The following is a 23971-nucleotide window of genomic DNA, read 5'->3' as shown; positions in this document are numbered from 1 at the left end:
TTATTTGTTTTAATTTAGGTAATTAACATTTGAACATTTCCATACCGATCCGACAAAATCCATCCAGCATTTCGGTCAAAATATTGACTTTAATTCCTTGATCTAGCTATTAATAACGAATTGCAATACTTCAAAATTTAATTTTTCAACCTAATAATAGTTTGTACGAAATATTTATCACATCAACAACAGAGATGTAAGTAAATACATACAATTTCCTCCTAATCTTTTCTGAAGCCATCATAAGTTTAAAATAATAAATAAAAATGTACAATAATTTAAACATTGGATAAGTCACTTTGTTAAAAAATGATTGTTAAATCTGTAGATCTAAATATTTCATACATTCTAACAATTTAAAACTTAAAAAATTTAAATTTTTTATATATCTTTTTATATTATAAAATGGTAAAAATATTTTCCATTATATATATAAAATAAGATTTTCCACTAATTAAAAGTAAAACTAATTGTACACATTATTGAAGACAATGTAATTTAATTTACTAGGATGTTAGTTCTATGCAATTTTGTTCTTTTGTGTAATAATAAATAAATACATTTTTAATTATTTAATAACAGATCAATTATCAGGACATAAATAAATAAACAAAAAATTGAAGTTTTATGCTTTTTTATTGGTTTTTTTTTTTTTATTATTATTATGAGTAATAAAAATAATTACATTTATTGAGGTGGAGCTCTACCACGACCAAATCCACCAAATGCACCAGGCCCTCTCTGAATAAAAAAATATGAAATTATATACTTTACTTTTGAAAAAAAAATATAAAATACTCACAAAGTCCAATTCAGCAGTACCAGCGCCCACTTCAGCTTTTTTGTCTGATCCAGGTGCACCTGGAGCACGCCTGTAAGTTGCTCTGTCTTCACCTGATCGACCACCTTCAGGCCTTGCACCTGGTGCAGCTCTGGGTCCTCTTGGATCTTGTCTAGCTTGTCTTTTCAATGTAGCAGGAACAATCTGAAAATATACATTTATTAACTCATTGAATAAAAGTACATGCTAACTACTGGATACCAATTAATAACTAAAGAGAGCAATTAAAAATTACTATATATAATTTAAAGAAATATTTAGTTTATTTCACTGTGCACATGATGATAGTAGTATCATAAGTAGGATTTTATTGCTCTAAAAAACAGCAATTATTATAGTTTAAAAACGGCATTATAAAAATCACCAAACATATTTAATTATATTTATTTAACATAATAAATTAATTTACATTAAAATCTTCTGTTATTCCACACAAACTCTTGACAGTAATTCTCAAATTAAAATAAAATTATAATACAAAAAATGTAAAAAAATTTCTTTTCAATTAAGCAATTTTACATAAAGTTAGAATAAATATTTGAGTAAATATTAATATAATAAAATACAAAAATTAAACCAAAATAAAATATTCAGTACGAAATGAGCATAAGGCTCAATCATACAAAAATTGTAAGTATATATATCATCAAATCCAATTTCTATCCAAACTGGTTATTAAGTATCCAACTTGACAGGTTACACTAGATTATATGTGTTACCGGAAAAAAAATGAAAATTCAGGAATTGTCAGTAAATCCTAGTCATTGTTCACAATGACTAGAAAGGTTAGGCAATGTTGGATATTTCATAATTTTATCAACATTTCTGTATTATATTAGGCAATGTTATAAATCCGCATTCAAACAAATATCAACACCGCTTTATCGGTGATCAATCTGATTATGGAACATTCAAGTCTTCATGAAATATATATTAATTTTAAATGACGAACATTTTTTTTAAATTTTTTGTAGTGTAACGGACAAAGCCCTAGGCAAACCATTGCGGAGCACCAAGGGCTTCGCGGAACACAGCTTGGGTACCGCTGTACTAGATTATATAATTTCAAGTGTCAGTAATTTACCACGTAACAATAAAGATTAAGATTATGATTTATCATAAATAGCTAATAAGTATTAAAATATATTAAATTAATTTTTAATGTTATTATCAATGCCTTCTTTTATTAGGAATTGTTATCAATGACTAGGTATTGACATTAATTCCTTACTAAATCAGGCATTATCGTTATTGACTAATCATTGTCAACACGGACTGATTGTCATCTTTTTCGGTAACATATACAATAATATATCAGCTTGATATATAATCCAGATGTATACAATTTTAAGAAACAAAATAAATAGTATATAGAGATAATATAATCCAAAAAAACCACTGAAAAAAAAATTCATTAAATATAATGATAAAAATCTATAATTTTTAATGTAGGAATGTAAGTAGTTGTTAATAATTTAAAAATAAATAAAATGTATAGATGTACCTCAGTTGGCAAATGTAGATAATCCCTAAGGTATTGAATTCCTTCGTTGGTCAAATACCAATAATAATGACGCCATGCAAATTGTTCTTTGACATAATCCCTAGATTTGAGACTCTAAAAAATTATAATATTAATGAAAATAGTAGAAAAATGGAATAAAAGGAGCTCAAATACCTGCATAGCTTTGATAACTTGCAAATTTGGGATGCCTTCTAAATCGGGATGCACTGGTTTGTGAAAGTCCTTTTCAGCAACCATAACACCTTCTTTGAATAGATATTCATAAATAGCCCTACGGTTCTTTTTTGGCATCAACATCCTGCGAAATAGATACAACGATTTTCGTACGGTATAACTGACAATTCGATACGTGCATATTAAGTGTATAACTATTTGATGTTTTTTTTTAAATCAAAACTCATCAAATATAATTTAAATTGAGAAACGCACGATTCAATTGAAAATACAAACATGAAAATAATTAGATATGTACTTACTTGGATGTTTGTGGATAAAATTTTAGAGTAAAACGGGTGAAACTACGGATTACAAATAGGAAAGAAAAGTTAATGTTATCATCTAACTAACCTCAAAATGTTTCATGTCAACAGACAATATTTTAATAACTCTAAACATGGTATAAGAAATGATAATGTATCTTACCATCATCACTGAGCAGTACCGTTTGTGCTTTTTCCGGTCGTCGCGCGGGAACGTGCTATTTTATCAGATTATCAATGAAGAATCAAGCAAAGAACATTGCATTGAAAAAATGACAATTGAAAATTGACACATATGTGCTTCCTTCCGTAGAACCATTTAATTTTTGCCGCCTCCCCCCCCCATAGAAACTTGATTTAACATCTATATATATTATAATAACGTATTACATTTATGTATATGTATATTTATAGATTATTTAACTATCTCGTATTAAATCACGTTCTAATATAGTTAAGCTAGTTTCTTTGTCAATGTTTTTCAAACTTTATACTTTTATAAAATGTTAATTTGGTATGTGCTATTAATAATTTCTTCCAACTACATAAAACAATCGCCTGCTATTTTCATTTAAATTTTACTAATTACATTTCATTTCCATTATGTGCGAGATCACTTGTGAAAATTTTTATTCTGAACTACCAGCCATCGAAACAGCAATAAAAGAATCTGCTTTTGTTAGCATAGATATGGAATTTTCTAAACTACATGAGAATATTGCAAAACCATTTACGTAAGATTGTACAATATTTATCTCCGGGGTTAAGTGTGAAGTGGGAATTACATCTTAAATTCTTATACAATACCATGGTTTATTAAATTATAAATATTTAATTTTAACTGTTATATATTGATTCAATTGGTTTATTATATCTAAACATCTATCATAAGTATAGGTACCTATAATGCAGTTTTTTTAATTTTTTTATATACAAATGATTTGAACAAAGTATTATTTATTTGTTATTGGAAGTAATTATTACTTTAAGTATATACATTTTTACTTACAGTTTTTTTGATACTAATGGAGAAAGATACAGTAAATTACGACAAAAAGTAGCTGATATAACTTGTTTACAATTGGGTCTTGCAATTTTTATTTATGACTCCAACAATAAAACATTTAAATCATACACCTATTCATTTTATACTTACCCTCAGACATTCTTTAAGGCCGACAGTGTAGTCAGTTTTGAAACGGCATGTATTGAATTTTTATGTAAACATAAATTTGATTTTAACAAGGTAAATCATATAATATTTTATATTAAAAAAATATAAATTGTGATTATATAGTTTGTTTTGATGTTTAGTTATTTCGTAATAGAGTACCTTATTTGACTGACGAACAAGAATTACAAATGAAGACAGAAATGTTAAAAGCTTCATTTTTTGATCAATATTTTGAAACTAATTTAAAATTCCGTTCAATTGAGGAAGAATTAATTAAAACTATAAGAATTTTTGGTGATTGGTATTTTCAAGCAAACTATGGAGAACAAACATGTATGGAAATAAATGGATGTAATGAACCTGCATATATTATCTTAATGCAATATTATCTTCTAAAAAAGTTCAAATACATAAGTATACAAGAGGTAGTTAAAAAAATGTTGAAATATTTTGTTTTTCTATCTAATTCTTTATGTGAAATATATATGTTTTACAACTTTTTTCTAGAGTCAATTTGGATTAAATATAACAAAAATAGAGGCAAATGAAAACTCAGAAACATCAAGGAATCACATTTATGAAAATCTCAAAATAAATTTATTAAATAAGATGATGGGTATTAAGTATATAATCAACCTTATATCAACTTTGAAAAAACCATTAATTGGCCATAATTGTGCTTTGGATATTTTAATTTTATGCAACCAATTTTTTAAACCCTTACCTGGTAATATTATAGAATATCTATTATTATACTTATTTAACTTGTATCAAAAATATTTTCATTAATGTGAGAATTAATGTTTAGGTATCATATATTTTTTTAAAATTGTTTATTTCTTTTCTATATATTAATAATTTTTGTTTTGATTTCTAATTGACATAATTGGTGATGCTTATAATTGTATACAATTATATTAAAGTGATAATTAATTTTTATAGGAAAAAATTTGTTTATGAATAATATGCTCAATAAAATTAGGTTAAATAATTCCAATTTTCTAAAGTTTTAATATTGTGATAACTTTATTTAAAATAAAAATAACTATAAAATCTTTTTATTTTATTTCAGTTACAGTATATTATTGTATCGAATTAATATTTAAACTACTTATTCTAACTATTCAATACATATATTTATATATATCTATTAAATATTTTGATCAAGTTATTATAGCAATAATTAACTAATTATATTTCTATTTAATTCTACATTATTTTGTTTTTCAGAAAATTTTAAAGATTATCAATATTTTTTATCTAATCATTTTGGACCAATTTATGATACAAAATTGTTATCTAAAGAAGTTAAGCGGATGATGCCTAAAAATGGTTAGAAATATTGTATTATCATTACTTTCAATTATAATGACTCAGTGTTTGTATGAACTATTTAAATTTAAATATACTTATACAGGATATAGGATTACATTATGGGATGTTATTTAAGTAGATATTGCTTTAAAATTATTTCCAATATTTATATAGTTAACTTTTATTTGTTTAAAAAAATACAAAATAATTTATAAACTCATATTAAAATAAAGATTTTCAATAATTCATACAACCACTTTGATTGTAAATGTTTTTAATAAAATATTTTTTTGTGATATAGATATATGGCTTGGAAGTTCTCTTTCAGAAATACATTCATATTTAAAATGTGGATATGCCAAAATCTATTCAGATTCTTTACGTATTCAACTTGTTGGTATTGAAGAACGTAAGAAATAATAAAATATATCATTATTTTAAATTAAATTTAAAAATATATGTATTATTAAATAAACAAATTATAATTTTTAATTATTTATTATAATTTTATTTTAGTGAAATTAAAATGTAGCATTTCTTGTTAATAGCCACTTAATATTAAAAAGGAATGCTCTTCATTTTATTTTTAAAGTAATTTGTTGAGAATGACAAAAACTAACTTTTTAAATGATATGTTTAACTATTTAGTGCTAATAAAGATTTAAATATATGTTTGATATTTCAGCTGAAAGTATGAAATGGCATGATGCTGGATGGGATGCATACTATACAGGTTATTGTTTTCTAAAAATGATGCATATAATTAAGAATATTTCCAGTAAAACGTAAGTAATTTAAGTTTTAAATTTATTAAAATTAATTAATTTGATATTTTTTTTATTTATATTTAAATATAATATTTTAATTTGTCATGTATTTATTTTATAATTATTGTTAAAATTAATAAATTTTTTAAAAATGTTAATTATAACTTGCAGGGAAACAATTCATCAAAAATATACTTTAACAGAACTTATGAAATCTATAGAATTTTCTAAAAACAAATTATACACTTATAGATCAGCATCTAATTGTATTGTAGGTATTCCTTATTTTTTAAAAAAATTATTAAATTCATTTGTGTAAATTTAAAAAAAATGTATTATAGGATTTGGAATCTGAAGAAAAACTCAATAATCAAATAAATTATTTAGTTATTCAAAATAAGGGATTATTTTATAAAGCTATAGACTTAAAAAAAGTAAATATTCAGTATTATGAAAAGTAATAGTTATTTATTTATAACTTTGTGATTTCAGCTGAACTATGATTTAGACAAAATTTGTAATTATGATATAAAATTATTATCAAAGTATACCGCTTTAATTGCCATACCTTTCATGTAAGTAAATGTAAATATATTATTTTAAATAAAATGTAACTTTTTTAATGATATATTTTAAAGATTTATATGTTTTCATGTACTTTTATTCTTTAAAAAATTATTTATTAGTTGTAGGTTTTTAAAGTGGTATTAAATATTACAAAAATAAAGTTATCTTACTAATCTATTTAAATTCTTACTGCCAAGTAGATCTAATTAAATATAAACTAGTCTTAAGGAATTTTTTTTTTTTTTAATTTAATACTTCTAAGTTATATTTATGTAATATTGTTTCAAAATTTAAATAAGTGGAAATAATATTATGAATATCACATCCAAATATTTGGAGAACTACTTCCAACATTATTGTACATTATTATTAATTATAATTTAGTTAGTCTATTAGTTTTTCTAATACTATTCAACTAAGTACTAAATAAAAATTTCACTCGGTTACAGTTGTTCTTATTTTGTAGATTGGAGTTTCCTCAGTTTTTTTATTTGTTGATCATAACTTTATAGCGAAGATCATTAGCTAACATGTCTTAATTACTATTTAAAATTATTTTACGATACATTATTAATTTCGCAGTATAATTATATTTTGTTTATAAAATTAGATGATTTTATAAATTGTAGGATTTTCTTGTTTTGATCTGGTTTCTGTCCATGGATTGCTTCGAGAGATTCTGTCAAGTTGAGGATTGTTCATTCTTGAACGTTTAGATGACATTCCGTTAGGAATTGACTATGATTGACAGTGAGTCGTTTTACAGATAGGAGGTTCGTCATTTGACATAAGGAATCCATGAGTTACCCTAGTATTTCGTAGGCAAATTGAAGTGGATTCTTCCTTATGATTGAGATGCTGGTGTATCCTATATCCATAAAAATATAATTTTTTTTATATTTCGCTGCATCAAGTTTGTTTTTGGATGAGGGATGCGATATCATTTTATTATTTTTGTTTTTTATGCTATTTAAGACACTGAGATAATCACTAAGAATTAAAAACCTTGTGTGCTCCGAGGGTGTTTATTATACGAGGGGATATTATTATTATTGGCTTTTAAAATTGCCAGTGTTTTTAATATTGTTGCAGGAATAATCGCATCATTTACAACTTAAATTCAAAGTACAGGGTTGAAAATTATTCACAATATCAGGATAGAAAAAGGAAACAACATATAATTAGCTTAAGTTTAATAATGTAAGTATTATGTATTAACATTTTGTTGAATGTATAATTAATTATTTAACATATTTATGATATTTTCAGATTAAGTACTTCTATAATTATATATTTAAAAAAATAATATTAAATGTAAGTATGCTATAAATATAAATATTATTTTATTAACTGTTAGGAATTTTATACTAAATTTGTACTAATATTATATCAGAACTATCACCAACTCATGAAATGTATTATCTGTTTTCAAAGCTTTAATTTTCATCAAGTATAAAATTATTATATGAAAGAAAGTAATTCATTTGAAAAATATGTTTCTATACTCGTTAAACAATTATTTGTACTTAAATAACTAATAATAATATTCTTATCAAGTGTTTAATATATGTGTATATACACATTGAATTATCTAATTTTAAACACCTGATATATTTTACTCTTCTTTAAATATTGCTGTACTATTAAAATTTATAAATTGTAAATTATAACGGATTTATCAATATATTTAAATTTAATTAATTTTAGTAATAATTTTTTTCTAATTTAGCAGAATACAACATAATATATCTAACACAATTTGTTTCATTAAAAAAAAAAAATAATAATAATAAAATTATACAGAAACAACTATATTATTATTTTAAAACTTAATAATTGTACAAATATATTTATTAACTTAAAAAAAAAAATTTAACTAGATTGTAATAAAATTGAGAAATTTCAATTTAATGTACATAATATATTTATTTAAAACTGTTCCATAATTTAAATATTACTCCTAGCCAATTTATAATTTACATGCTTATTCAATAGGGTGAAACACGACTGAAGACACTTTACTTATTTTGCAATCTGATTATGGACAATCTTTATATAACAAAAGATATTATTTTGCATACAAAAAATGATGATAACGGTCAAAATTTAATGAAACGTTGTCATGTTGTGCAACGCAGTTTATTAATATAATAATATATAATGTAAGCATTTAAAGTTAAAAATTTATATTTTTTTTCCCCCTGTAATGACCATTACATTTTTTTTAATATTGTATCACGTTTTAGTGGTTTTTATAATCATTATAACTCTGAATAGTTAATGTGATTCTATCTAAATATTTTTTTGCCACCGATTTTTCTCGACCTTTGTTTATAGATGAAATAATTGTCTCAGTTTCGCCTTGAATTTCTTTTAAACTTCTTTAATTTAATTTCTCCTAACTGCAGTATTTAACAAAAATAACTTGTAACTGCATACTAAATTTAATATGCTCTGAATTTCCACATTTCCATATTATTGAAGTTTTATTTATAAATTTGGCAACATGTGCCCGCAATAGTGTAATATTTGGGGGTCCACTGATAAACCATAATTTCAATTAAAAAGGTGGCTCCGATAAGAACTGTCCGCAGTAGTGTATCACCGATTCAATAGAATATCCTAAATACTAATAATGGTGTTAATAAATTTAATTTTCATTCCTATTATCTATAATGTTAATGGTCTTAGACAAGTGTCACTGTTTATTAAGTCTTATTTATTTAAATGATTGTTTATAATACATTATTATAGATCTACATTATTTTATTGGTAAACCTACAAAATGTTATTTTATTATAGTACTTTTATCCACATCCCCCACCAGAACATGGACTTCTTCTTGGTGGTCTATAATTTGAACCACTGCCAGATCCCATTAAAGGGTTGTAATCTAAAAAAAATATTTCTAAATTAATAAAAAAATAAATTAAATAGTAATAGAATATTCATTCTAAAATAAATATTTTAATATTGATATTTTGTAAATAATAATTACTTAACATTAAATGTGACATTTTTTTATAATTTATAGTAAAATCTGTTAACTAATGTTAGAATACAAAACTGATTTAATAAAAACTATAACGACTATAGTTATTAAATGAAAAACAACATTTATTAATTTGGTCGATTTGAACATCAACAAATAATTACATAACTCTTGCTAGTAGCTACCCAGACATTGGTAGTCACAACAGAGTGTAGACTGTTGCAAGAAGTAAAGCGCCAAGATGCCAAATACCAGGACAGCTCCTTAGCTGCCATAACACTACCTTTAGTGTTGCCAAATTGCTAACACTAAATGTGAATTACTTATAACACTCATTATTAGAAAGAAATCATTTTTAAATTTTGTATTGAAATGCTCCAAAAATAATGCAAATTGTCATTTAAATTACTTTTTACATTAGGTAATAAAATTTGATATAATCATTTAATTTCAATAGATTCAAACTAAAATTAAGGATATCTTTTCATCTATATTTTGATTTGAATATGGCTATCACTAGAAGGAGCAGGAATAATTACTTGAGTTTCAATAATTGAGTACTAAAATTTTCTAGCAATTTGTTAATTAGACATTTTAATTGAATAACAACTAGGACTGGAATTTTAATGCAAATTCATCTTTTTTCCTGATGTCCAACGTAGTCTGTAAGTAAAAAATATGCTTCAAGTGATACAGATTAATTTAATGTGGTTTTTTTTTTTTGCATCTTATGATAAATTTAACTTGATGTGCATTTATAGGGCATATTTTGCATATTTTTAGGGAATTTTACAGAATTTATCTATATATATTTTAAAATTAAGGTATTTGATCATGCGTTTCAGTTTTTATTTGCCTAAAACTTATATGTTTAGTATGTAAATCTACTAAATTGATAAATTAATAAATACGAGCATATGGGCCCATACACCTATTTTATCAAAAATAGAAAAAAAATTAAATTGTCGAAAGAATTTTATTAATTTGCAAAAGTGCAACAACGATCATCAAAGCAAGCTATGAAATAAATTAAATTTAAATAAAGTTAAGTAAAATTTAAATATTAAATAAATAGGTACTTGTTTTATTATTATATTAAATAAATATAATTAAATATACTTGGTAACATGATTTTTATAATATTGTTTTTTTAACTATAATAAATACATTTTTAACGCATTTTTACATATATATTTTTTAGAACATTAAAACCCCAGCCCTAATAATAACTATAAGCAATATTGTGTATTAATGAAGTACAATAAAACTACCTGGTTTTGGTTTTTTTGAATTTTTTGAATTATTTATTGTCTGTCCAGTTGTTCCGTGTTTTAATAATTCTTGTTTTTCTTCTATTATTCTCTTCTCTTTCTAAGAACATAATTTTTAATTTAACTGAAAATATATCCAAAACTAAAATTTTTTTTATATACTTCTTTTTGTTTTTCAAGAGCAATTTTGGCTTTTTTCTCATATTCTTCTTGGAATTTTATTCGAGCTTTTTTCATTTCATCTTCTTTTTGTTTAAATAAATCAGGATCTATAATAATCATGATAAATTCATTAAAGGATTAGTTTATTGAAATTTATTAATAATAACTTTACTTTTTTTTAATTTCAGCTTCATAGGCTGCTTCTGAACGACGTTCTAACCATTTTAAATAATGAGGCCATAACTTAACAATGAAATATATGAAAATGATGACTAAAGCCAATAAGTACCATCCATTATTTTGAATAAATCCTATAAAACATGTTGGAAATATTTCATAATAACAAACAGTAATCTAGTTTTCAATACCTATATTATTAACATATTAGTTAATGATGTAAAATTATTTATATATTTTTTGAACAACCTTGGAATCTTAATAAATAAATTACCTGAAATATAATTTAAATTAGAAAATTCTGCTTCGTCTGCTAAGATTTCTTCTTCAACTTCCATTTTCTTTTCCTTATAATATATTTCACAAAATTAAATGTTATTAAAAAATGGAATCATAGATTAGTATATACGGAATATATATATGGAATTTTAATACATTTAAGCTTCGTATTGCAAACAGAATCGTTTAATAATTTAATCTATTCTGTGATGCAAACTTGTGTAATCGCTATTGGTTGTATAAATTTGTTAACATAAATAAATATTATTATCAAGAACAGGGTGACCAAATATTGACTATGATAAGATTATTTTAATTATTTTGTGTTATGTTAAATAACAGATTTGCAGATCAAAATGTTAAAAAAAACTTTATTGGATTTTTTTCAACACGATTCCTATCGGACTATCTATAATAGTTATATTTAACCTGTTCTGTGGTACCAATGTTATCATCCTTATCATACTACAATATGGTTAATTGACGATTCCCTGGAACTAATATTTTAAATTCTATTTCTCCATAAGCAAGTTTCATACACTCTTGTTCAATACTCATAAAAAGTAAGGTCCTTGGTTCGTAATAGCCCAAAGATTAAACTTTACAAAATCTTGATAAGAAAAACCTATCTCATATGAACAACATTTGACAGGTATTCTTCTAAATAATTCTATTGTTTTATAGAAATTAATAAAAATATCGGCTCTGTCAGATTCATCTAGGTATTGGAGTTATTGAACAGGACCTATTTATTGTTAATGAAACTAAGCAATTCTGTGTGTTGAAATATTTTTTAATAGTCTGATTTCAGTTTTGAATTCATCAATACTTATATTAAATGATTTTGACAAGCAAACATAATCAATGTCAGTTTTAAAATTTATATTTTAAATCCAGCATTAATTTTTAATATATCATCGTTTTCCACTTCGAAGTTGTTGTCATTAGATCTAAATCCAGGAAGAGTATTTTCGAATCATAATCTTATTTTTCGTGATGTCATTATATTAGTGGCGTGGCCAGGAGGGGTTTTGGATGTTGTAACCCCTCCATTAGTTTTTGTTTAATACTTTTTTTAATTCAATTCCTTGTATGCACGGCATCGTTAATAGTTGACCGTGGCAGACAATCGATGGTGACTAATTAAAAAACAATAAATTACTCATTTTGTGTTGTTTTTTCATGGTCGATAACGATGCATACACATACGGTCCAGTGGTGCACACAGGGAGGGTCAGAGGTGTCGACTGACACCCTTCAGAGAATTGGTGGATGGCTAGTTCTATATGAACTTGTATGAATATTTGTTTAATTTAATACTAACCAATTTTTCAGCTATCCAAATCAACATACTAATTATGTTTACCCTAGAAATAAAGCGTCACATAAGAATAAGTAGTAGGGCTCAATTCCAAAAATTATGCTATACAAAATTATAAATTAATACCCAGAAAATTGAAAAATAATTAATATTAGGTTTATTTAATTTTTTTTTTTTATTATTATCTTTGTTAGTAAAAAAACCAAAAACACTTAAAAATAAGAGTTACTCTATGCCTAAACTCAGATTTTACTGGTAAGGGTGGGTGGGTACCTCGAAATATATATTTTCGACACCCTTGTCAAAAATCTTCTGTGCGCCACTGATACGGCCAGGGACGTATTTAGGAGGGAGGCTAGTGAGTACCGTTGCCCCGGGCGACACATTTTTTTGGAATCAAAAGGTGGCAGCGTTTTTTTGTAACCATCATCTATTTGTCAATCGAAAAATTTTAATGTTTTAAGATTTTTCGCTGTGATCACATGGTAATTTTTATTTTCATGATAATATTATCAAAAGTTGATCGCGTAGAATTCGTAGATAATAAATAATGTTCGGAAGTTATAGGAGTTGCATAATGTTCTGTATGCTCTCTATTTATAGCAGACCAAGCTAGAAATACGAGCTATACGATGTTGAAATTGCATTATTTGTATATTTCGTTAATTTTAGATAAAAAGTGCATATTTCGTCGATTTTCATTGATTTTTCGCATATTTGTATGCATATTGAATATTTTCTAAAAAAATTATTTTTTTTTCATTCTTAACCAATTTATTTTAAATAATGTTACATACACAACGCTAATAACGCGAAAAACGTGTTAATAAAACTCAATATTATTTTTCATGGTTATTTATAGTTTTTTTTAATGTCTACTATGAATTAATAAAAATTTTTTAACCATAGGTTTTTAAAATTTACTAATTAACTTTTAATAAATAAATAAGTATTTTTATTTGCATATTTCACATTTTTTCATGCATATTTTATCATTTTTCGAGCATATTTGCCTCTTTTGACTCCTATAACTTCCGAGTCATGACTATGGAAACAAAAGATAACTCGAATCTAATAGTAGAAAACTAAAACTTCTAACAAGTGGAAAATTTCAAATATCTTAGGACAAACATAAATCAACACAATAATATGCATAATGAAATTAAACTGAGAATATCAGCCTAACAAGGGTTGCTACACTTTGGAAAAATTGTCCAAACGATCAAATGAACGCCTGTAATCAAGTTTCCTACGGCCAGTTACAATTGACATATGCGTGTAAAAAATAGCTTGCTTTAAAAGAAGAGTTCTTGGAAGGATTTATGCACCTACACTAGATAATGAAGTGTACAGAAGAAAAGAACTAATGTAGAAGAATGTAAAAGTACAAATAATTTATCAAAACCCCAGTATCAACGAGTACCAAATGAGTAAACGAATCGAGTGGACAGTTGCGATAATTCAGACATATCAACCATAGAACCGGAACACCCAAAAAACCTATTTTTGATAGCATCCATAAAAGAGGAATTTCATCAAGGTGGGGAGAGGGGGTAATTATTAGCTTCCATGTATTGGAATGGAATAAAATATTTGGCGGCGTTGTAAATAATATTTGTGAAGGTAGCGTAAAAGCCAACGGAAGAGGAATAAATAGGCATGGATAAAATACCATTATGGAAATGAAAAGAGAAAGATAACCAGTCAAATTTTATAGTTAAAGCGAGTAGAATCGATGAAGTCGGAGCTGAAATAAAGGTAAACGAATACAAATTGGTAGAATTTGATTGAGATTCTTGCTGCAAGACCAAGACCAAGGTTTGGCTTGCAAGAACAAGATCAAAACAAGACCATCACTACAAGACTCTTGCAGTCTTGCAAATTTTTTTTTCCCCCCGAAAACACAATAGTTATCTAGATTTCATGACTAATAATTTATAACGAAAATTATAAGAAATTATTTGTATTGTTATTAAATTTGATCAGTATTTGAGGAAATGACGAATTATTGAAAAAATTATTAGAAATAATTGAAATTAATATTACAAAATAACATAATATAGTTGTTTCATACTTAGCAATTACTGAAAAATTATATTTTTTTCCAAAATCGATGAAAACGTCGAAAATTGTCTTGTTCATAGAATAATTTATGACTTATGTCCATAATACACATCTACTTTGAATGGAATATACTAATAATTGCTGGAAGTCATTACGGACTACGATAGATATTATTTTGATTGGAAATACGTTTTTATTTTCGTTCGTATCTTGTGTGATTTTCCATATTAGATATTGTGTACTTAAACTAGTGTCTTATACAGTATATCATTTTATTACTGTCGTAAACTTGTAGTCTATAATATTGATATTTATTATAAATGTAATAGAAACTTACAAAGTTAATTATGCTGGTAAATTGATTCACCAAATATTAATACAAGTAAAATAATATAAACATAATATTTTAAAATGCAAAGTCTTAAAAGAGTACTTAAAATAAAAATTAAATTGTTTGATTGTTTTATATTATTAGTATAGTATATAATATATTGGACTTAAGTTTCATCTTAGAAGTAATAGCAAGAAACTTACACAACTATAACAGATAGATATTTAGTTATTTTTTTTTTTATATTTTGTGAAAATAGCAAGAATTTTGCAAGATCAAAACCAAGACTGAGTCCGCAAGACCAAGACCAATATTTTAAAAGTTTTGGTCTTGGTGTTGTTATTGTCATCACTAATTGAGATATAATGGAAATTAATATTAGGATATTAGGATATGATCACTGCCATGAGGATCATTAATATTAGGATATGATTAACCAGATTTGTTTTCAGATGATGTTAGGTGAACAGATTAATAGCGGAATCGGAGTAGCCCAGGTGACTTGTATGAGTTAGACTATCTCCATTAAGAAAAAATATTCCAAAAGCGTAGATATCATCATAAATAATGTTGCCATAACGAGAGAACACTGAAGAATCCCAAGCGTGATGAAAGGCATTTATATCCCTACAGAGTAGGAATTGGGCTGAACAAGATTAAATAGAGTATTCTAAATTTAGGTAGAAATAAATGTCCCAGAAAGAATGTAACATGACCATAATTTGAGACAGTATGTAATACCTTGTCTAAGTAATAGACGCGATTATTACGATTGTCTATTTTTATACAAGCTATTAAACAGAACTATAAACTACCCTGAACTACTGTCTTATTGGCATTAGGACTCCCCAGGTAAAAAATAGACAAAATACATTATTTCATATTGTACCCAATAAACGTAATTTTGTTACCCATAGCCCCATAAATATAATTATACGATATAGTAATGAACAGCTGTTTGATTTTGATTTTTTCTTTGATAATAGTAATAAGTTAAAACATTGTTATTTATCCATTAGTTTAATACCTATACTTATTACTCACCTATGTTATTATATTACTGTACTCGTTTGCCCTAGCGGGCGTTATTATTATTAAATAAAAAAATAAATAAATAAATTTAAGAGGTGAAAAAGAATACGATAGAAAAATCTCCTCACCAACAATATCAATTTTAAAATTTTCAAAACAACTTTTTGTAGTTATATTGATTGGAAGAGGCCTAGATTTTACAAAAATATGGACGATTGCTACCCCGCCATAACCGTCATGGTAGTTAGATCTATAAGTAAAATAATTAAAGATATTGATGGAACAAGAAGGTTAAAGCCAAGTTTCATAAAGAAATGCAATTGAGCATTAGCAGAAAAAAAATTGTAATGAGGGGAGACGATCAAGTAAGCTTCTAATATTCTATTGGAGAATATTGGTAGATTTATTTAGGTTCGAAGTACTGGCAGTGACTGACATATGATGAAAGGTTTATTAGAAATAAGGTTAAGAACGGTTAGAAGAGAATGTAAGGAAGATTAAATTAAATATTGTAAAGAAGAAGAGAAAAAAGAGAAAATAATGAAGAAGAATTTTGAAAAGACTCTGATAGTCTAAGAGATTAAGTGTAGATCCAGGAAAAATAGTTCATATTATAAGTTATGGGTTTACCATGGTCAGTGGTATATTAAAATAACTACCATTAGAAGGAGAGGGAAAGATGTTTTACATGAATGATGAGCTAAAGTTTTTAATTTTCTGATGTAGAAAAAATAATGATTTTTGTTTAGAGATGGGAAGTCCTGATCTTGGTAAATCGTCATTTAGTACAGGATAAAGTTACATGAAACTGGATCGGAAAAGCTGTCTGTTAACACTATCAAAAAATTAAATACAGATATGTAACAATTTTTTAGCAATTTTATAGAATTTTAATAGAAGCCAATACTAAAGCTTGATACAAAATAATACCAGTACAGTACAGACCACCGTGCATGCAACACGTATGTTGCGTTTAATGCGTTATCGTAATATTTGGTCGTTAAGAATTTAGTGCGGTTAATTGTTTTGGTACATTCGTTATGACCTAGCAGTATTATTAATATAACTTCCACACGTGTCTTATGTTATCGCAGTCGGGATATCGTTTCGCGTCATCATTGTCACAGATTAGTGCTTTCTCATTGTTTACTCTCTATCATATTTCCTCGTTCATCGAACAAGTTTGTTAGGTTGCCTACATATTATACTACGGCTTACTTTATATGTAAGTAAATTCTATTGCATTTTTTACTCTGTCGTACGTCGTTAAAATTTAAACATGCGTAAAGCCGATTCACCTGCACCACAACGTGGGCCTAAGCAAAAATAAATTACTCTGAACGATGTTTGGAGTTCTTTAATGAAAATACAGGATAGTGTCCTTTCTCATGATAATAAACTTAAGACTATTTTTAGTAACATCGAAAGCCTCGATAACAGTCTTTCTCGTCTGCTGTTGAGAATTTATCTGCTGAATTAGCCCAGGTTAAAGAAGAAAAATCTGGTCTTAACGCTGACGTCAAATTGTTAAAAGAAAAGGTTGGTTGTTTAGAAAATGCTTCTCGTGCCTGTACTCCTATCCTGGAGTTAGATGTATTTCACGAGGCTCATGAAAGAATGTCGAAAGCTTCTAAATTAGTGGTGTTTAATGTGCAGTGTCGGGAATAGATAATGCAAAATTTATCTAGATAAAGATGAAAGATGATATGTCCAAATTCATCCAGATAAAGATAATAGATAAAAGAAATTAAAATATCTAGACAAAGATAAAAGATAATTTAATTTTTATCTAGATAAAAAAAAAAGATATTTTCAAAAAATGTAATTTTTTAGTCAATATTTCATATTCTAATATCTATGAAGACTTAATTATAATCATTACTATTAATAGGTACCTAGGTGTTTAATGTTTATTGTAATAATGTAGTGTACTATTAAGCAGTACTTATATACAATGTACAATATTTAATGATAATTAATCACTAAAATGTTACACAAAAAAAAAAAAAATGAAAATTGCTCTGTATGTATCAGGATGAATACAGAATATATAAAAAATTATTTTAAGTTAACAATATTGTTTTCCATATAATAGTAATTTGATGACATTCATTATTCTATATGTAGTTACAAGAGTGAAGTAATGACTATTCAGCGTATGAGTTACATGTGTATACTAAAATCAAATACCTACTATATTTGGAACTTCCATGGAAAAATAAGAAATCAAGTTTAAAAATACCAAAAATATTTTCCCATTATGAAAATATAAACAAAGTGTCATACCATGAAATAATAATTACTTATTAATAATACACGAGTTATGATTATGAATGCAAAATCTATATGTATAAAAGAAAGTCAGATTAGTTACAGAATTTATAATTCAAGAACGGCTGGACCGATTTTATTGATCTTTGATTTGTTAGACTCGTCTCCGTACAAGAATAAAAATAACTCTAATCTTGGCCAGAATACAGATAATTATCTAGATAAGTAAAAATTTTATCTTGGATAAGTAATTAAATAACTTAGCGTTATTTATCGAGACAAGATAAAAGATAACAAAAAATCTATCTAGATAATTTATCCAGATAAATTTATCTAGATAAGTCCCAACACTGTTAATGCGCCATCAACATTTGATGAAACACTTAACTCAATTTCTAGTTTGATTAATGATCTCTTCTCAGACGTATCTGTTCAGTGTAAGCAAATTTCTTCTAAGCGAATCGGTCGTAGTGGATCTAGACCTTGACGATTTTTGTTGAACTAAGCTCTTCGTCTGATGTTAGAATGATACTTAAAAATAGATCCAAGATGAGATAACTTAGAACACTGGAACAAAGTTTGGCTTAACGAAGACCTGATTCTCTTCCAACGCAAGCAACTCTTTGTTATCCCTTCTGATTTACAACGTCGGCGGGAAGCTGGTGAACGAGACTGGGTCATCCGATATATCAATGAATCGACACCTCACGAAAAGGAACCTCAATGGATCCATAAAAAACTGAGTGCAGGCCATGACAATAATTTTAGTAAGATAAATAATAAATACAATAATTTGCCCTTAGGGTTTTATCAAAATTGTCGAGGTCTTAAAACTAAATTATCTGATTTTAAATGTAATTCTGCTTCCTTTGATTATATATTTTTAGTACTTACAGAAACATGACTTAATGATGTAATAAGTGATAGGGAATTAAGTTTAAATAACTATAATATTTTTAGATGTGACAGAAATAATCATACCAGCATTTGTACAAGAGGTGGAAGTATACTTATTAGCATTCACTCAGACATTTCTGCACATTTAATTACTAATATTAATGTTAATATTGAACATTTGTTTGTAAGTCTTATCTTTAATGGGTCAAAATTTATAATTGGTGAAGTATACCTGCCTCCGAACTCTCCTTCTCAGTCCTATGAGCTATACATGAATACTGTAGATAACTTAATTTCAGAGCATGTGGACTATACGTTTATTTTTTGTGAGGATTTTAATCTTCCTGGAATAGAATGGTCATATGAAGATAGTGGCTTTATCTATTCTACTAAAGGCGGCTCCCGAATCCATTGTGAACCTGAGACTCTTGCATTTAATAATTTTTTTTAGATTAATAATGTCTTTGACTCATTTGGTGCACATTTGGATCTTATCTTTAGTAATCGTAACCATCTTAGTGTTTGTGCTGCTCCAATCTCTGTTGTACTTGAGGACTGCTATCACCCAGCATTATCAATTAACTACACTCCTGAAATCATCCTTCCACCGATTTGTTCCTCTCACTTTTTTCAATTTTCGTAAAACAAATTATAGTTGTATAAATATATTCCTATTATTATTAATTATTATTATATAATATAAAATAAATTCCTATTATTATTTAATTGGGTTAATACTATTTCACATCTTTACACCGACCTTGCGGCGTCTGCCTTATTTGACGCTGTATGTAAACAGCAGAACTTAAATTTCTTCCACGTGTAAGTTTTTACCGATCAAACTTTCCAGCTTGGTTCTCTAAAAACCTGATTGATCTAGTTTTTTAAAAAAAAAGGAAAGCCCACGCGGTGTTCAAAAGTACTAAGAATCCTATTGACTACCAACATTTTTCATTTCTTCGAGCAAAATACAATTATATGTCTAAACAATGTTATAGGGAATTTATTAGAACCACTGAATATAGGTAACTTCTGCGTAAACCCTTCTTAATTCTGAGATTTCGTTAGAAAAAATAAATTAAGTCATTCTATAACTAAAATTGTCAAGTTTAATGGTGTAACTAGTGTTAATAATAATGATGTAGTGAACTTATTTTCCAAACATTTTAATTCAGCTTATTGTGACTAGAATGTTGATTTATATTCCCTCTACAGTTCCATATTTGGACCATGATCTTCAAAAAAACTGTTTTTTTGATCTGTCTCAAGTTGAAAATGGTTTTCCTAATTAAAAAATTACAAATCCATAGGTTAGGATGGTTTGTCTTGTGAGTTTTTGTATGCTATTCGTTCTTCACTTTGTTTTCCATCAAGGCTTCTTTTTCGTAAAAGCCTTGACTCTGGTGTAATTAAAATTTATTTAAAATTAGCTCTATAACACCAATTTTTAAGTCTGGTGACACCTCTGATATTGGTAACAATCGGCAAATTAGCATTCTTGGTCATATCCCTAAACTTTTTAAATTCTTAGTTCTAAATAGTATACAACCATCAGTCAATTCAATTCTTATGGATGAACAACATGGATTTTGATCTAGTCGATCAGCCACTACATTTAACCTTGTATTTGTAAATTATGTGTTTGACGCATTTAATAATGGTAACCAAGTAGATGTCATTTTGCTGATTTTAAAAAAGCTTTTGATAGGGTTAATCATATAACGCTAATAAAAATTCTAAAGGTTAGTGATTTTGAGGAGCCATTATTATCTTGGTTTAGCTCTTACCTAACAAATCATATGCATTATGTAAAAGTGTTTGGTATCAAGTCCGAAGTAAATAATATTCCGCTTGGTGTCCCTCAAAGGGGATCATCTTTCTTCAATTATTTTCTCCTTGTTTATAAACAATACAAAACATGTTATTCGAAACAGTCGTTTTCTGATGTTTGCCGATGGTTTTAAAATAATTCTTGAAATCCATTATATAAATGATTGTCATCGATTACAGAGTTTTTCGATACACTAAGTGTTTGGGCTACTAATATTGGTCTAAATTTTAATATCTTCAAGTGCATTTTTATGTCCTTTTAGAAAATTTGTAATTCAATCATATTTAATTACATATTGTGTAATCTACCTCTCGCTTATTCAGGTGCTGCTGTCAGTGATTTTGGTATTATAATGGATCGGGCACTTATTTTTCAAGAAAATATTGAAAAAACATGCTGCAAAGCTCTTTAAACACTTGGCCTCGTGAAAAGAGTTTCTACTGAATTTAAATTATTAGCGCCACTTAAACCTTTGTACAGTGAATTTTTCAGGTCAGTTCTTGAATATGGTACAATAATTTGGGACCCTTATACAGCTACTTGAAGGAGTTAAATTGAAAGGGTTCAACGTAAGTTCCTAAACTATGCTGCTAGAATCCTTCACATTGAACATAGACCCCATAATTATGAACCAGTCCGTACCCTCCTAGGATTATCGAACCTAACTGACAGGTGTATTGCAGCTAACAAGATATTCTTACAAAAACTCATAGATGGCTCTATTGACTGTCCTGAATTGCTAAGTCAACTTAACTTTAAAATCCACAGTTTCCATTCACGGTCACATTATCCTTTTTTCATACCAATTATATCCGTAATAAACCCATGTTCAGAATGATGCGCATTGCTAATGAGTATTCAGCCATCTCATTTTAATTATATTATATAGTTACTTTTTACTATTATAATATATTATCTTATACCATTGTATTTTGGGTCACGGCCCGTTCTGTATATAAAATAAAAATAAAATACTAAAGCTTCTTCATACAAAATATTTTTATTAGTCATAATTTCATTTTGATTTAACCACTACTGATAACTATAATCGGTAGGCATATAAATAGGCTTGTCAGATTTTGAAATTACCAAATCGGGATATCATATTGCATACAACTTTTTTTTTTATTTAAATAATTATTAGCCATTACAATTTTTTTACATTAATTTACTACTATTGTTATTATTTTTTACTAATATCGATACTTTTCGTTCGAATTAATTTTTTTCAACAAAGTTAAGTTATTCTTAATTTTTTCATAAAAGCTCAACCAAAATTAATTGTACACACCATTAGACATTGTACAGTATTTTCATTCATTCTTCCCCTTTCACCCGACCAAGCGTTGTTCATAAACGAAAAAAATATTTATACTAGGCAGAAGTTCCTGGCATACAAAAGATATACTGTAAAATTAATTTTAGATTTGGAGCTAACATATCCTTTTCTTTACAATAACAGAATAGCTACACCAATTTTTAATACAACTTCATCGAAAAGCTGATCTTGGGTTACAATTTATTTTTTTTAATCTCTCGTTTAAGATTTCTGAAGCTTTTAAAAAATGCTTCCATTTAATTTCATTTTCATCTACCCAAAGAAATGAAGATATATCACCAAAACTTTTTTCCCGTGGTCCAATATATGCAATGTATGTATAGCATACATCGTTCGTAAAATAATTCAGTCTTCTTCTATTTTCAAAATACTGGATTCACCGTCAGTTAAAGTGTTCAAGATCTTCTTTACGCCTAATTCTTTATTTCCAGGATATTATTTTGCAATTTCGTTAGAATATTTGTTACATCCGTTGCTCTTGAATTGTTTTTTTCCACTACTTGAATAGAGTTATTAAAAGGAGTAAGTTAACCATGAACGAACCATAAGAAAAATTCTCCTCACTTATCATTAAAAAAATTTTTTTAGGATTAGTCATAAATTTTGGCTGCAACAATAGCTTTCAAACCTTCAACAATTTGTGATACTTCAATTGCTGCTAGTAAGAAAAGAAATCGTGTGGTACCATGCTGTAGTACATTTTTGTACTCTACTATTATGAATTCACAAAACTCTTTAAGCTTAGTTACACGCACAGTTTAAATGTAAAAATATTTGTACATATTTGGGATTCGACTAATGTATTATTTACATTATTCTGAGTCAGAATTTCTGACGATGGACTTTGGATGTCCGACGCTGCGCATTAGTGGCCGGCCATTGAGACGCATTCAGGTACGGCTTCAAAGACTTACCAGGGGAGGGGGGGCATTTAAAGTATTAACTAATGATGGTTGTTTCCCAAAATTAGCACTGAGACACAGAATCCGACTACGTTCCTATATTATGATACACACTTTATATTATTGTCATAATATGGTTTTTTAAGCAAAATTAAATTGTTAGGTAAGTATATAACTAAATAATCGTGATTTTACAGTTTACAAGGAAAAAATTATATTAAAATTAAAATTTTTGAAAAGCCTTGGTCTCAGAGAGCCCTCTCCCTTGGAGCCGCGCCTAAATGCATTTCGCGGCGAAAAAATTAGTTAGTCTCGTCCTTTCGACGGATGTACGTTACGCAAATTTGCAATTCAAAGTGTTTCCACCCCGAAAATGATTTCGCGCGCGCGTTATCAGTAACCGTCCCGTCCCCAACCATACGTGTACGCCCCGCT

General features: G+C 26.9%; 3 protein-coding genes across 3 annotated transcripts; 1 reads left to right on the top strand and 2 right to left on the bottom strand.

Moving 5' to 3' along the window:
- Positions 1-656: 656 nt before the first annotated feature.
- LOC112683368 (40S ribosomal protein S10) lies at positions 657-2940 on the bottom strand. Its single transcript, XM_025554374.1, has 5 exons — positions 2843-2940; positions 2520-2664; positions 2346-2459; positions 803-985; positions 657-741 (listed from the first exon to the last, which is right to left on the bottom strand). Exons 2-5 carry the CDS (start codon positions 2661-2663, stop codon positions 688-690), a joined length of 495 nt encoding a protein of 164 aa, XP_025410159.1. The 5' UTR covers position 2664; positions 2843-2940; the 3' UTR covers positions 657-687.
- Positions 2941-3015: 75 nt separating this feature from the next.
- LOC112683367 (pre-piRNA 3'-exonuclease trimmer-like) lies at positions 3016-7982 on the top strand. The gene is made up of 12 exons (XM_025554373.1): positions 3016-3579; positions 3857-4091; positions 4160-4444; positions 4527-4746; positions 5250-5351; positions 5635-5742; positions 6019-6118; positions 6272-6371; positions 6442-6534; positions 6593-6675; positions 7760-7867; positions 7937-7982. Exons 1-12 carry the CDS (start codon positions 3449-3451, stop codon positions 7971-7973), a joined length of 1602 nt encoding a protein of 533 aa, XP_025410158.1. The 5' UTR covers positions 3016-3448; the 3' UTR covers positions 7974-7982.
- A 596-nt stretch (positions 7983-8578) lies between these two features.
- LOC112683325 (selenoprotein S B-like) lies at positions 8579-11925 on the bottom strand. Its single transcript, XM_025554320.1, has 5 exons — positions 11544-11925; positions 11266-11403; positions 11093-11199; positions 10931-11030; positions 8579-9560 (listed from the first exon to the last, which is right to left on the bottom strand). The coding sequence occupies exons 1-5, from the start codon at positions 11605-11607 to the stop codon at positions 9475-9477; spliced, it is 495 nt and encodes a 164-aa protein (XP_025410105.1). The 5' UTR covers positions 11608-11925; the 3' UTR covers positions 8579-9474.
- Between the last annotated feature and the right edge of the window lie 12046 nt (positions 11926-23971).

Source organism: Sipha flava, unplaced genomic scaffold (assembly GCF_003268045.1).
Source record: "Sipha flava isolate LNK unplaced genomic scaffold, YSA_version1 224_pilon_pilon, whole genome shotgun sequence".
Taxonomy (NCBI): domain Eukaryota; kingdom Metazoa; phylum Arthropoda; class Insecta; order Hemiptera; family Aphididae; genus Sipha; species Sipha flava.
This window is presented reverse-complemented; position numbering and strand designations above follow the sequence as displayed.